The 16,583-nt window shown below is 42.4% G+C and overlaps 1 protein-coding gene across 1 annotated transcript; it reads right to left on the bottom strand.

Moving 5' to 3' along the window:
* Nucleotides 1–3,788: 3,788 nt before the first annotated feature.
* On the bottom strand, nucleotides 3,789–6,605 carry LOC147446082 (uncharacterized). The gene is made up of 10 exons (XM_086525393.1): nucleotides 6,351–6,605; nucleotides 5,845–5,907; nucleotides 5,678–5,762; nucleotides 5,528–5,602; nucleotides 5,032–5,110; nucleotides 4,806–4,854; nucleotides 4,592–4,722; nucleotides 4,437–4,506; nucleotides 4,265–4,347; nucleotides 3,789–4,135 (listed from the first exon to the last, which is right to left on the bottom strand). Exons 1-10 carry the CDS (start codon nucleotides 6,504–6,506, stop codon nucleotides 4,087–4,089), a joined length of 840 nt encoding a protein of 279 aa, XP_086381519.1. The 5' UTR covers nucleotides 6,507–6,605; the 3' UTR covers nucleotides 3,789–4,086.
* Nucleotides 6,606–16,583: the final 9,978 nt, after the last annotated feature.

Here is a 16,583-nt window from a genome sequence, read left to right as displayed (position 1 = left end):
ACCTAAATATCTTGTGATTGTAAGGATGTTTTTTCTGTTGTACTATATTCTTTTGCATATCTGTTAGTATACTCTCAATGCCCACCTCTTAGCATGTATCTCACTTGGTCGTATGTTGCACATTTGCAATGCCCCCATTATGAGGAGAAGCCATTAGTGCACACACTTTTGGTGGAATTTTGGCTTAAACACCAAAGTGATCATCATTGTAATCATGATGATATTGAGCTAATTTTTCAGTACCCAACTTTGGGATCTATTCCATGGAGTATTCCCTTGGAAAGCTATATCATGTGTATATTCTATACTAGTGAATGGCCAATCAGTGTTGGCCGATGGCCGGTGTGGACAATGGTGTTTGGCGACAAAATGTGTGCAGTCAATGCCGCCAAATCCACCCATGCTCCATATAGTAACCTACCACCCTAGACTAAAATTATACATGGAGATCAATGCTAAGCCAAGGCATCCAATCTTGTGATATCTAGCCCCTACTACTTGTACACCCATTTAGCTTTGTTGTCTGTCTCCATTTAAGCTCTACCTTGAGAGCGCATGGCTGGACAATGCCAACATATTGTATCAAGTTGGTAATCTAAATTTATGATTCTCTCTTGTCTGATTTGAAGTATTTCTCTACTTTACTTACTATAAGATCCAACTTGTTGTTATTTTATTTTACAATCTCAATCTCTCTCTCTCTCTCTCTCTCTCTCTCTCTCTCTCTCTCTCTCTCTCTCTCTCTCTCTCTCTCTCTCATCATCAACTATTGATCATTGTTTTTTCTGCCTCTTTTGCAATCTCTTTTCTCTCGACCATGAAAACACACACTGTAATCCAAAAAATCCAAGTTGTATCTTAGAAGAGGAAGAAAGTTTGAGAGAGATATTATACAACTTGCCTTTGGATACAAGATTCTAGAATAACCCATAAATCAATCATCCTTCAAAAGACCTTTGGTCAAAGGATGAAAATGCCTTTAGTAGGCCAAAATGAGCCCTTCCCAAATATGAACAAGTGATAAATTCCTGAGGCTTTATTTTGTGGGAGAAACTTCAACTCGGGTGGAAAATATAAAATATTCCTATAAGAAGGAAGAGAGAGAGAGAGAGAGAGAGAGAGAGAGAGAGAGAGAGAGAGATTTGGTAGCATGTGTTATATTCTCAACTTTGCAATACCGGGAAAAAAATGGACAAAGGAGACTTCAGTTTTTAGAACAAAAAGCTCACCCAAAAAATCCAAAGCTCAAAGATTTTTTTAAGAAACCTTGAAGAGAATCCCTTATTTAAATTTTAAACCTTCCATAGAAGATAAGAATTTTGACATTCTGTTAAAGATAGCACTAAAAGGATCTAGCTAAATCTTCCATCATGTCAAAGGAACAAGACTTCGAAGCATGCAGAGTTCAAATTAGAGAAAAGATAAGACTTTCAATTAAAAGTCCAATCTTGGTTATTCAATGATAATAATAGCTTCTTCAACCCCACTCACAACTTTGGCATGCCAAGCCTTTTTCCACTACCATATCCTATGTATAGCTTTCCTCAATTCACAGCCTTTTACCCACTTCAAGTGACCTTCATAAAGTCAATCTTTCGAGCTATAAGTCTCCTTGCTCATGACAACCCGAGACCTCCCATGTATGCTCTCCCTATCCCTTACCTTTCTTGTCAATTAGTGAAGGAAACTTGCTAGATAGGAAAACAATGATTTTATTGGTTTTGATGTCTCAATGTGTTCTAACATATATCCTTCCGTATAGATAGCTCCTTCAAGGTTGATAAGCTATCCATAGCACATGGGTAACCATGGCAAGTTGAGCCCTCTATATCAAAATTGGAAAAAACTTCCCGCCTTTCACCTATTTGTATGTTTGCACCGACATTAAATGAGTAAGGTTGATAACTTTTGCCCTTTATTTTAGTTAGCTAGCCTTTACCATCTCTTTCCCTAGTGCTTACTTAGCACCCATAAAATTGTGTGAGTTTGCTAAGAGTATTTTCAATCACTAGTACCTCACCCCTTCCCTATGTCTCTCTCTAGCTTGGGATATCTCATAGGCTTGTTATTGCTCATGGCAACATCCATCAACCCTCACTTGTACAAATCCTAAGCGGTCTCAATTTGACCCACATTCCCTTTTACAATTTATTTGCAATGTACCTTCTATACCACTAATATGAGCTCGCACTCCTATCACCACTTAAAGAACACAAACATGGTTCGGTTTCTGCCCTCACCCCACTTTTACCGTGAGCATATGATGCCAACATCCTAAACCAGTCTGCGACATATAATAGCTAGTAGAACAAGAACAAATTTTAAGGTAGGGTAATATAGCCACAGTTCTTATAACTAATCAAGAATCAACACCCTAACCTTGCCCAATGATTTGCATTTGAGCACTCCCTGTAGAAACAATGAACGACCACCACAACCAAGCAATCACTCACCTATGACGGTTTGAAGATAGCCATAACCTGCCAAGAAAGTTACATTCCATCTATGTGGCAACCCTTAATTCTCCCACAACTGAATAATTCATCCCATCTAGGTGTTCATGCTATTAGTACAATCATTCTTGCAATAAACCCAAAATTACTTCGCTACTTTTTATTTTCTTAGTTCCCCATCTCTCTTTTCAATTTTGGAATTGGTGGGGCTGTCTCCAATTTCTCATCATCTATGGATTCAGATGCGATCGAAGGAAACATTCACAATCCACTCGTTGCTTTAACATTTGTAACTCGCAATGTTTGAATAATGGTCTTGGAAGACCACAGATTTATCTCATACCAAGTTAGCCCAAAGCTAATAATACTCAAGAAAGCCACGACTGGAACACTGTACAAAGGCTAAAAGGTGTGCACATTAAGCTTTACATGCTTTTCATGGATTTAATTATTGCCTGCTTAGACAATCAAGTATACGCATAGGCTAAAAGGCACCCCAAAAACCCAAATGTAGTTTGCCTTAGATTTCATGCATTGGCCCCACGATGATATAATACTGGTTGGATATGATTCTGCAAGCACAAATCACATCACATCACATCGCACAGCATTTCATTGGCTGCTTCACCTTTTCTGCTAAAATATATCCAGGTCCAAACAATACTCTTAAACTTCCTTCCAACCGTAATGTTCATTTGAAAATAGTTTAGCTGCTACAGCCTATGTACATCTCCCTGAGTCCTCGAGGGCCTTTGGCACCCATGGGTTCACTAGGTATTACATGTACATTAATCATCTTCCGACAGATTGCAGCAGCTGGATAAGCTTTTCGATTGCCCATATCATTGTGGCAAGGCATCCACCTCCTTAGCTCAGACAAAAACCATCCTACGCAAGGGTCAAGGCAGGATAGAAGAAATGTCAAATTGTTTCACATGGCAGCGTGTAAAATGCACTCATTAGTTGATCAAACGTGAGTTGCCCACGTACTTAGGAACACAGCCTGCAACAGGATTTGATTCTAAGAGAGCGATATGCTTGTATATGTCAGATAGCTATAAGATCCTATGTCAGATAGCATTCACACCTATAGCAGCCAGTTCAGAACCTGTGAATGGAGAGAACTTCCTAAATGACTGTGGACATGCTAAGAGGTAATATAGGTGTTCAAAGCCACCTAGCAACCCAGAGAAACAAAAGACATCGATGCATCATACATTGCTTCTAGGTCTGCCAATGCAAACCACAAATACAGTGACCATCTTGACAAGTCGAAACAATCTATCGCTGTAGGTCAACATGGAATTCAGGACAAAAGATGGAATTGCACATACAAATTCAAAAGGAGCTAACCCATTCACAAGTCCAAAACGAGTCACATATTCACGGAGCTTTAGACAGCTAATCCAAACTATTCATCACAAAATCAAGTTTTGCACAGCAAAACATGTTCATTTACAAAAAGGTAACAAAACACCCTTTTCTTTGCACAGGCAGAAAGGCAAAGATTGCTATGTAGCTCAACAACTGTGTAACAAATCTAAGACCAAGATATCCTTGGTCACCTGGATAAATCAAAATTGTTCTCTAGCTTACTATCCTCTAAATCGTGCACCCCCAAGATTGAAATTGCTCAAGGCCTCCTCTCTCTTCTGGGAAGACCCATTCTTGCTTTCGCATATCTGATAGTTAGTGCTGTTCAAGGCATACCAGTGCAGACAAGCACATAGCAAAAAATAATGCCGTATGACAATTTTATGTAAATAAGAAAACACTATCAAATTTAATTAAAATTTAAGCTTTCAGGATACTCTAGGCGCATTCCTCCCCGATCTGAGGAAGGAAGAACATAGTTTTGAAGCTGGGTAAGAGCCTGTGTCGAGCACGCCTCATCCTAAACAAGCAGGAATAATCAGTTACAGAGAAACCCAAAACAAAAGACCTTAAAAAAATAAGTATAAATATAAAAATATAATCTACCACCTGAAAATCGACAAATGCAGCAGGAAGCCCAGCTTTTGTTTGCATCTTCAGCTTAATGAACCCAGGAAAGCTGTTGAAGACCATCAATTACCATACAAATATATGACCCAAGCAAACAACACTCCAGAGAAAAACAATATTGCAGCCAAATTTACCTTGAAAGCAAATGATACAGCTCTGTTTCAGTGCAGGAGAGACCAAGATTTGCCACAAAGAGAGTAGAGCATGGAGGATTACCACCTGTCGGAGTGATAGGTGGCAACATTGAGGTGCCCTGCCAATCGGACTACTTGCAGAACAGCGTATGTCATCACTATCATGAAAACCACAATAATGCCAAAAAGAGCAGATAGCAAAGAAATGGCATACCATCATTACACTGGATAAGCTATCGTGCACACCGTAGGGCGGAGCTCCGCTGTAATGTAAGAGAGATTCAAGTCAGAGCCGAAGAATCTAGTACCCCAGAAGAAAATTTATATGCTTTTAAAGCAGGTGGTATGCTTTCTGATGTATTGAAATTAACTTAGAAATCAACTTGCACTTATGTGAGACAAAAATCCTGTTCAGTGCCATAAAGAAGGTGTATGTTGACCTCTGTGTGGGTGGGTAACCACTTATGTCGCCGTAAACGGAGTGCCCATATCCAGGCAAGTGCATTGTGCCTCCAACCCCTGTGAGTGTGCAATGTGCCAACATGTGGAGGATGAGATTTGACCAGCATGCAGGAGATTAACTTTTGAAAATAGTGGCAGAATTAAACAAATGCACCACAATTAAGGTGAAGCTAACCATTACATTCAGAGCAGTGGAAAAACAAGACTGCAACTCAAACTCAAAACAAGCTGGTATGACAGAAAATTAAAGAAGAAAGTTAAGATAAAATAAAGGGAAGAAGGAGAAACATGAACATGATCACAAACAAAAGAAATGAACAAAATAACATTGTGGGAAACACCCTTGAAAACCAAGGGAATAAAAAGAATCACAAAAACAAAGAGCTGCAGTAACCGGGAGCAACAACACATTCCAACAAATTATTACCCAATTACTAAGAACACCATATAATTCCAACATATGTAAACACATACCATGATCACCCAGCACATGTGAAACTCCCTTAGGGCCTCTAGACTTTTTCTCCATGGAGAATAAATTGCCATCATCTACAGAAAGCAAAAAGCTCGGTGAGCCTTCCAGAATACAAGCAAGTAGCTAATATAGACATGAACATAAACTACCTCCTCGATGACGTTTCGACCTTGAGTTAGCTCTAGCAAGCTCTATGTGCAAGGTAGTAGATAGCTCCGGATCAAATTTGGTCTCCTGATGTAAAGTCCATTACAAACGATTAACAAGACTCAAAGACATGAAAAATGCAACCATGTGGAGAGCATAAAGAGCTTACATTCAAGGCATCCTTGGCAGCTAATGCTGACTCTTGATCTGCGAAAACTGCAAATGCCACAATCTGCCAATGCCCATCATAAGAACAAAATTGTGATCAGCAACACACACTGACAAGCTGCAAGGGCATCCACCACCCAGAATGTGTAGATGGCGTTCCAGACACGTTCCGTGCTTTGAGGCTGAATTCCAATATAATCTAATAATCTATAATTTCCAGTGGGCAAGCACCCTGAGAGTATAGACCAGCTGCAAGAGTGTGTGTGTGTGTGTGTGTGTGTGTTGGGGGGTTGGGGGTTGTTGTGTGTGTGTGTGTGTGTGTGTGTGTGTGTGTGTGTGTGTGTGTGTACGCGGGCGTGCACATGCATGTGACATGTGTGCGCCGTGTGTGAGAGATATTAATTCAATACAGCATTACAGAAAAAAATTGTGTGGGGTGTATGTGTGTGAGTGAGTGAGTGTGTGTGGAGAATGAGAGAGAGAGAGAGAGAGAGAGAGAGAACAAACTTGGTAACCGCGGCCGGTATACTTTAACTGGCAAGACTCATAACCGCGATGGGCTCGAAACAGGTTGTAAATCTCGCGCTCTTTCACGTCGTCGGGAAGCCCGGAGATAAAGAGGGTGCGTACATCGTCCTTGCTGCTGTTATCCTGCTCCCCCATCTTCCTCTGTTCTTTTCTCCCACCTGTTGCTCCGTCTCTGTGTCTGTTTTCTGCTATTTCTTGCACGAAGCAAGCCTGAAGAAACTAAAACCTATAGTAGTTAAGCATTCACACCTAACTGCATAGAAGGTCCGGACGCCCCCTTCAACGTAAGTTTAGAACTATTGAACCAATTGCCCACCGATCAAACATCTCTCTACAATCTTTCTATATAGCTGGCTACGCTCCCAATGCGCAATGTAAATTAGATCATGGAGTTGACTTCCGCCGGTGAAATCAAGAATTGGAAACGGAGCGAGTTTTTTTTGTCACTCCACCTCCAAGTAGCCACCAGCTTCCAGCGCCTCGCGCCCCATCCCAGTGCTGCCAGCAACCTCCCCGAGTGCCACCCCAACCACCCCCTCTGTGGTGTAACATCTAATGGCCTAGTAACTTGTGTGTAGCGGAAAATAACATGAACATAGTGAGCATTTCATTAGAATAGATTCTTAATGAGCATAGCAAGAGTGCTTGGATGGAGAGAGCAACAAAAAGCATAACACCTAGTTAGATAGGCATGAACAATACTTCAAAAGAGAGAGAAATTAAGCTATTGATTGTTGGGGTATAAAGCCCAATGTGGTCGCCCAGGTAAGTGGGCGGGCCGTCAGGTATGTACACATATTCTTTTGTAAAAACCTAATAAGAACTCACTATGCTCTCCACATCTCAGTAGAGCGAGTTCACCATATCGTCGTGCTCTTCTTCTCGCACTCTCTCTCGCGTCGCACTTCCGCTCGTACTCCTTCAACTGGTATCAGAGCTCAGATCGAGGCTCGGGGCAGCACTGGAGGAGGCTAGAGTCACCAACTCAGATTGGAGTGAAATTCGACAGGCGAAGACACGGCCCCAAATCTCGTGGGCGAGCCCGAAGGGCTCGGTGTTCTCAGAATTTCATTCTGAGGTCATCTCGGCCACCGTTCGGCTTTGACAAAGGTCTGCGCAGGCCATTTTCGACTACGTGGTCTCGACGGGTGCAGATCCGACTCTGCAAATTTGGGGTTTTCGGCCTACGACTCCAGGTGTTGAGGATATCGACACTCCCAAAGTGTTGATTTGTGGCTGTCTACACATCGAAGGACGGCTCACAGTTCTTGGAGGCGTGTCACATATGACACCTACACACAGACTGTAGGCGACATCCACTAGTTCATCAGGTAGCTTGTGTTTGCTGCTTGATATTCCAGATTTCATCCTGACATTGCAGGTACTTCCACATGGGATGTATTGTCAGAGATGATGTATGTTTGTTGAGGGTTTGCTGGCTGTGAGTCACGCAGCAAACAACCGCCGCAGCGGTTACAACATATAGTGGGAAATTTGTGGATGTATGACTTTGTGGGAAGTCTATGTACTGTCAGATTTACTGCAGCCTTTGTTGAGGGTCGAGTGAGGTTTTATTGAGCTGGGGGATTCTCGAATGTTGAGATCCTTTCGGTGATACAGGTCTTGGAGCGATCCCTCGAGCACCCTTAGATAGGCAGCTAGGATGTATTGACTGTGAGTTAGACAGTTGGGATTGCATCTTTGCTTTACTGCCGTTGAGGCATTGTCACAGTCTATGCTTACAGGACAGTGAGAGACAGTACAGGTGCAGGACAGGTTTACCCGCAGCTTACAGTGTTAGAGAGACAGTGTTTCTTGAGCTGTTTTTTTTGGTCTGTTTTTGAGTACACCAGAGCCATTTTACAAAGGAGACTCTGCCGAAATTTCTGCAGAATCTGAAGCTTTCTTGGTTCATTTGACAGGTTGGTATTGGTTCAGAGGTCAGTTTACAGAGGAAACTCTGCCGAATTTTTCCCAGGAAAGTAAACTACTGTGAAGCGTAGCTATGGCTGGATCAAAGGACACTGCTCTTTACAATATCAAGAAGCTGGATGAAACCAATTTCCCATTGTGGAAGAAGCAGATTTGGCACGTGTTGGTACAAAAGAAGCAGATAAAACCTATAAAGCTCAAGGGGATAAAACCACAAGATATGGACGAAGATGAATGGAGCGAAATGGATGAATTGGCACTTTCTACCATTATGCTGACTTTGGCAGAAAGCGTTTACTTCAATGTAGCAGACGAGATGTCGGCTTATGAAGCATGGACAAAGCTGAGTGATCTTTATGAGAAGCAGAGTGCAGCTTCACAGGTATACTGGCTTAAGAAGCTTGTTGACTTGAAGATGAAAGAAGGGACACCTATGTCCAATCATCTGAATGAATTCAACACCATCTACAGTCAGTTGTCAGCTCATCGTGTCAAGTTTGATGAACCTGTTGGAGCTATGTTCCTGTTGATCACATTGCCGGAAAGTTGGGACACTTTTCGCACAGCTTTGAGTAATTCTGCACCTCTAGATGGTTTGAACATAGCAGGTGTAGAAGGAAGTCTGCTTACTGAAGAAACCAATAGAAAGACAATGGACAAAGGCAAAGGAACAGCCTTAGTTGTCAGGGGAAGGACCAAAGAAAAGTACAAAGGTGGAAAGAGGAATCAGTCTCGTAGCAAGTCCCGCAGTGCTAAAGGCAAGAGTGACATAGAATGCTACCATTGTGGCAAGAAGGGTCACATGAAAAGAGACTGCAGAGAATGGAAAGCAGAAAAAGGCAAAGAGAAAGCTGAAGACCATGGTGAGAAGAACAAGTCCTCAGTGAAGATTCAAGAAATAAATGTGACAAACACTGTTGCAGAGGATGACAGTCTAGTGTCAGGAGACATCTACTTCTTGAAGAATACAATGGAGTCAGCTCTTCTTACAGCATCTGATGGAAATGCACTGAGTGACTGGATTATAGACTCAGGGGCATCACTTCATGTGTCTCCAAACAAGGAGTGGTTTACCTCTTATGTGACCACTAAAGATCATGTTCGGCTAGGCAATGGACAGAACATGTGGAAGATATCCAAGGGTTCTATGACAGTAGCACATGGAGTAAAGTCTGGAGGACTTTACATGATTTATGTATCAAATGTCTCTAAAAATGTAATCAATGTAACCGAGCAGCCGAACGTTTCTTTGTGGCATAGCCAGTTAGGACATATGTCCAAGAAGGGAATGGAAATCTTGTCTCATTCTGGTTATTTGCCTGGCTTTTCATTTAATGATTTTGAATTCTCTGAACATTGTCTGTATGGTAAGCAAACACAGCAGCCACATAAGCATAGAAGCAGTAGAAGAGATACACAGTTGGCACTTGTTCATAGTGATTTGTGTGGACCTATGCCTAACCTATCTCTAGGGGGAGCTTCTTACTTTATGACATTTATAGATGATTACTCCAGGAAAGTATGGGTTTACTTTCTCAAGCACAAGGATGAAGCGTTTAGTGTTTTCAAAACGTTTGTGACACTTGTGGAGAATCAGAGTGGCAAGAAGCTTAAATGCTTACGCACTGACAATGGTGGAGAGTATGTTTCAAAGGCCTTTCAGGACTTTTGTGAGTCAAAAGGTATAAAACGTGAACTTACTGCTCCTTACAATCCTCCTCAAAATGGTGTTGCTGAGAGGATGAATAGGACCATACAAGAGAAGGTCAGAAGTATGTTGTCTAATGCACAACTGCCAAATGGGTTTTGGGCTCAAGCTGTATCAACAGCTGTTCATCTTGTAAATAGATCTCCTAGCAAGGTTTTGCAGAAGGATTCAGTGCTAGAGATGGTATGGTCAGGCAAAATGCCCTCATACAAGCATCTCAGAGTCTTTGGCTGTGAGGCATATACTCACGTTCCAAAGGAATTTAGGAACAAACTTGAGCCAAAGAGTAGAAAGTGCATCTTTCTAGGCTATGGTAATTCTGGTGAGATGGGGTACAGACTTTGGGATCCCGAATCCAGAAAGGTTGTCCGCAGCAATGATGCTCACTTTAATGAATCCAAATATCATTCTAAACCAGAGAGGGTTGAGGAGATTAGAAGAGTTGTCTTCCAAGAAGATGGACCTGCACGTGCAAGACAAAATGTCAAGGCTCAAGAGGAGCAAGGACAGGATAGAGTGGAACCACAGGTTGTGGCTGAGCCTGAGCCACCTATTGTTCGTAGATCTGGACGTGTCACGCGACCTCCTGATAGGTTTGTTCCATCTATGAACTATGTCATGTTGACTGATTGCAATGAGCCTTCATGTTACAAGGAAGCAGTGCAAATGAAGGACTCCGGGAATTGGCAATTGGCCATGCAATCAGAGATGACAGCTCTGCATAAAAACCAGACATGGAAGCTAGTTAAATTACCACGGGGCAAAAAGGCTCTACCCTGTAAATGGGTTTACAGGTATAAGATCACCGCTCATGATAGTAAGCCAAAGTACAAAGCAAGGCTTGTTGCCAAGGGCTTTAAGCAAGAACAAGGCATTGACTTTGATGAAATCTTCTCTCCGGTGGTCAAGATGACTACATTGAGATGCTTTCTTGCATTGGTTGCCATATTAGATTTGGTGTTGCACCAAATGGATGTCAAGACAGCGTTCTTGCATGGTGATTTAGATGTGGAAATTTACATGCAGCAGCCAGAAGGGTTTGTTGAGAAAGGCAAGGAAGATTGGGTATGCCAGTTGTTAAAGAGTCTTTATGGCTTAAAACAATAACCGAGGGCATGGTACCATAAATTCCACAAGTTTATGCTTTCTCAAGGCTACAAACGTAGTGAGTTCGATCACTGTCTATATACAAAGAAGGCTAAGGATGGCAGTTGGCTGATCCTTATTTTGTATGTGGATGACATGTTGATTGCTGGCAAGCACTTGGAAGAAATTTCAGCTTTGAAGTCAAAGATGGCAAAATCGCTTGACATGAAAGACATGGGTGAGGCAAGTCATATACTTGGTATGCGCATTGAGAGAGACAGATCAAAGAAGTTGATTTGGTTATCTCAAACAGAGTATATTGACAAGGTTTTGCAACGTTTCAATATGGAGAAGGGAAAGGCACTGAGTGTTCCATTGCCACCATATGTGAAACTTAGCAAACAAGATTGTCCTGTGTCTAAGGAAGAACAAGCTGAAATGGATAAGATTCCATATGCGTCTGCAGTGGGTAGTTTGATGTATGCAATGATTGCTACTCGCCCAGACATTGCATTTGCAATGGGAGTAGTAAGTCGATACATGTCAAACCCAGGCAAGAAACATTGGGAGGCAGTGAAAGGAATATTGAGATACCTGAAAGCTACAAAGAGTATGCGTATATGCTATGGGAGTCAGGAGCTAAGTGTAAAGGGTTTTACAGACTCAGATTATGCAGGTGACTTAGACAACCGAAGGTCTACGTCAGGGTATGTCTTTACATTGGCTGGTGGAGCAGTATCATGGCGTTCTAGATTACAAGATTGTGTTATTCAGTCTACTACAGAGGCTGAATATGTTGCAGCATCAGAGGCATGCAAAGAATCAATTTGGCTTAATCGACTAGTAACAGATTTGGGAATCAAAAAAGAGATGCCTGTGTTATATTGTGATAGTCAAAGTGCTATACAATTGGCTCGCAATCCAGTTTATCACTCAAAGACAAAGCATGTGGATGTGAAGTATCATTTCATCAGGTAAATGCTCGAGGATAAGCAACTTCAGCTTGTCAAAGTTCACACCATAGAAAATCCTGTTGATCTACTTACAAAAGGACTTCCCTCAGAGAGCTTTGCGCATTTTCGCAAGCAGTTAGGTGTAGGGTAGTACATCACTTCTCTACATCTCTTGTATATTAGCTTGTATAGTAGCTTCTCTCACACTTAAAGTACCATATTGGACTTTAAGTGGGAGGTTGTTGGGGTATAAAGCCCAATGTGGTCGCCCAGGTAAGTGGGCGGGCCGCCAGGTATGTACACATATTCTTTTGTAAAAACCTAATAAGAACTCACTATGCTCTACACATCACAATAGAGCGAGTTCACCATATCGTCGTGCTCTTCTTCTCGCACTCTCTCTCGCGTCGCACTTCCGCTCGTACTCCTTCAATGCTCCCATGGATGGAGGAGGTTACAATAGAGGATTAGATCTATACTATTGAGACATGGGAGATGCCCTATGCAGACTCTCACCATGGAGGACATCAACACAATCATGCATTGATCAATGGGAGCCATCTACGGATTTTGATACACCTATCCACCATTTTGTATTTTTTCTCTAACGTACACACCCACTTTTTGTATATGTACCTCTCACGCTCTTGCTACTCACCTTTTACTTGTCTAGTATTGTTTCTGTTTAGTTAGTTTCTTTCTTTTTATCCAGACCTTGTATCAAATTCACCATGATGTAACTCTCTGGTCTCATATGTCAATATGACCTTAGAAGACGTTAATATAATATTTCATTTCATTTCATTTGTCTCTCAATACATAGTAGGAAATGTATGGTCAAGTGTGGAGTCCCTAAAGGAAGAGTGTATGATAGATAGAAGAGAGATGGTGGGGAGGAGTGGAGGTATGTAAACGAACTTGGGAGGAGGCCTTTTTTCACATTCAAAATGAGACACTTCTTAGTTTGAAGAAGTATGTTTTTTGGAACTTTACAATGAGATCCTCCATGAGGTTAATGTCTTTCAAATGACATCTTAAAAGGTGAAAGCCCCAAAGTTAGGGGAATCTTTGACTTAATCTTCCACTCACCCAAAGGGCACCCCCTTTTCAAGGGGCACATGGACATATGTCAGGCTCTCCCTATGCTTAGCCACATGGTGTGCTTGAATCCTATTGGCTTGGCTAAAGAGGGGACCAATGAGCTTCTAGTTCAATTCAATAAATGTCTAGATATTTTCAAGTTCTCTCTCTCAAAGAGGTAAGGAGGACACTTGTCCTAATGCTACCCATGTTGCTTGAAATCCATTATGCATGTGATTGGCTAGGATGAGAGGGGTCCAATGAGCTTCAAGCTTGAGCAAAAAGGAGGGGTCGACCAAAGCAAGCAAGGGGTGTGCTTGGGGGTATACACCCTCTCACACATTCATTTTTCACATATTCTCACTTGGTGAAAGAGGAAGAAATCCATCTCCTTCTCCAAGCTTGTTGAGAAGTTGAGAGCTTACACCAACACTCTTGGCTATGGAATGCAAATCCAACCAAGATCCATGCTTCAATGCTTAAGCTTGCCATCTTTTCCATCTTCATTACTATGCTATTATGTATGCTAGCAATAAGAGTGATGATAAGTGAGGAACTATTTATTTCTCCTATGTGTTTCTTCTTCCTCTTCCCTACCCTCATTCCTTGCTAGCTCTCTCCGCCTTTGAAGGTGTTTGAGGCCTTGGGACTGAGGCTGGGGATGGTTGATGATTTTTACAAAGTCTATATTATGCTCGTGATGCATGAAGCTTTCCATCTTCATAGCATCACCAAGGTCACAAGGAACACAAAGATTGTATTATACCAAGTCTCTCTTTATGGGAGAGTCTATAATACAAAAGCCTATTGGAGGGGGACCGGCTCCGCATAAACCGGTCCTCAACTATTGTCAAGTTCTCTAATTCTCTCTCTCTCTCTCTCTCTCTCTCTCTCTCTCTCTCTTGCAAAAGTATTGTTCATGCCAAGTTAATTAAGTATTATGGTTATGTTGCTATCGCTAATTAAGTTCATCCTCTATATTCTCAAAGTAGTCTCATAAAAATGCTCACTCTAATTCTCTTAATTTTGCTTTCTCAAATTTCATGGGACATTTCCAATACATTGATATCAGAGCTATTGGTTTCTCTTTTCTTGCTTAAGAAGAGAGGTCCTTAAGTTGTCCATGAAAGGTTGGGCATGTACATTGCAATAGGGTAAGTGGGACAAGGATCTATTTTCTTGGTTGAGAAGGACTTAGTTTGAGGTACACCGTTGGGAACTATAGTCTTAATAATGGAGTCTCTCGGGGATTGCCTTTGGCTTAACCATTATTGAGCTACTAGTAAGCTCAACGGGAACTATAATCAACCGAGCAATGTTCTCCACTAGTCTTTGCAATCAATAGTGTTTAAACAACGGGTGTGTGGCTGCTTGAGAACTAATTTTCAAAGGTAAGTAAGAGTAGCAACTAAGGTTTTTGAGGGTACCAAAAACCTTAGCTTTGATCTTGCACATGAAGGTGATAATGATGATGCCCCCATGTTTGTAGTGCAACTAGACTATAAGAGAAACCAAGCAAAAAATGCTCGTATGCTCCTTGGTCTTCTCTTTCTTGGCCACTACAATCCACTTCTTAGCATCCTCTCTTGTCTCTTGCTTGAGGTTCTTCTTGAGAGTTTCGACCCATCCGTTCTTCTTAATGCTCCCTGCGATCTCCTTGGTGATCTCTTCTTTGATGGCTTTCTTGTCAGCGAGTATCTCCCTCTCTTCTTTTGTCACAAGGGTAGCAATAGTGCCTTCCAAAAGAGAGATTCTCTCTTGAAGACTTTCTTTCTCCTCTTTCCATCTTCTCTCCCTCTCCTCCTGCTCACAAAGAAAACTATTTTTCCTTCTCTCCATTCTGCTTCCACCTCCTTCTTCCAAGCTTCCATTTCTATCTCCAATGTCAAAACGAGCTTGTTCACAAGCACGAATTTTGCCTTGCTACCATTGGTGTGAGTGGGGAAGACATTCTACTTTCCCGATTAAGAGAGAGAGAGAGAGAGAGAGAGAGAGAGAGAGAGAAAGAGAGAGAAATGAAATGTTATATTAACGTCTTCAAAAGGCCAAAGTGACCTATGAGACCAAAAAGTTACAATGTGGTGGTTCTGATACAAAGTCAGAGTAACAAAATGACAGAATGACAAAATAAAATACTATGGAATCCTAAACTGCTAGGTGTGAACTAAGCAACTAAACAACTAGCCGGGATAGCTAGATCACAGGAGATCCACCAGATGGAATCCTGCTAGGTGTGAACTAAGCAACTAAACAACTAGCTGGGATAGCTAGATCACAGGAGATCCAACATCGATCGCTGGCGGATCTCATCAATCTCCTCCATGGTAAGTAGTTTGACTGGGCGTGGTGCATGTCGAGCCAAAGTGATCTGAATCCTCTGATGCAGCCTCCGTCGATGTTGTGTAGTCCTCCTTAGTTGTGGGCGTCTGGATCTCCCCAGCTTAGTCGCTCGGTCGATCAGTGTGCCTCTGGTGTAAGGCGACGAGCTCTACTGTGGTAGTAACTCCTCTGGTGTCAGCTCTAAAGAAGTCTGTGATCTATCTCTGAGACTGGCTAGCCTCTCCTCTCATCAGTCTCTCTCTGTGTAACGAACCCAGGCATCTCTCATCCTCGTACCGCATGACTCTAGAGAATGGTCCAAAGCCTTCTCTGAACAAGTAATGGAAGCGGCCTCGTATCTCGTAGTAGACGGAGCAGTGGCATGTGTAGTGCAACTCTATCTCAGGCTCGATGTCACACAAGGGGCATGTTCTGGCCTCTGTTGGTACTCCGCTGTATATCCCAGTATCAATCCGCAGCTGGTGTGAAGATGTGCATATCTGGCCAATAGCACATCATATCCCATGAGACAAGTGGGTGTCCATGTATCTGGGCCTCGTCACAAAACCATCCTCCGTAAGTTGGAAGAGATGCTCTCTGTAGAAAGCCATCTTTGTGCCTAGCTCCTGTGCTGGCTCTATCCATGTCCTCTTGGTGTCTAGCTGAGTCAAGTCTTGGCGAATGAGCCTGGTGATCTTGGACTGTGTAAGAGTCAGAGAGGGCACATCCAGTGAGTACTGAAAGGGAGGAAATTTGTCTATGCTGAACCCATGCTCATGAAACCATGATGTCATCTCCCCATACCAGCATGTCGTATCTCCCTGCATGGCTAACTGTCGAGAGGAATCAAGTGCAAGACGTGCATATCTGTCTCTGGGAAGTTCCCACATGCGGTGTATGAAGGAGACATATCTGGTGAGTGCCTCAACCACTAGTGGGGAGGTAGCTACCTCTGCTCGTACAATAGCACGTGGTACTGAAGCCTTGGCTCTAATGAGTTGCGAGATCATAGAGACCAGAGGCTTCTCCATGTCCCCCCATCCATCACTGCGGCCTGTCCTCCTGTGATGATCTAGTGAAGGTCCCCAAATCTCAGCTCCATAAAGCAATGCAAAAGCCACCAAAGTGTCAAAG

Source organism: Adiantum capillus-veneris, chromosome 12 (genome assembly GCF_014529385.1).
Source record: "Adiantum capillus-veneris isolate H3 chromosome 12, ASM1452938v2, whole genome shotgun sequence".
NCBI classification, from domain to species: Eukaryota; Viridiplantae; Streptophyta; class Polypodiopsida; order Polypodiales; family Pteridaceae; genus Adiantum; species Adiantum capillus-veneris.
Note: the sequence above shows the minus strand (reverse complement) of the source record. Positions and strands in the feature narration are given on the sequence as shown.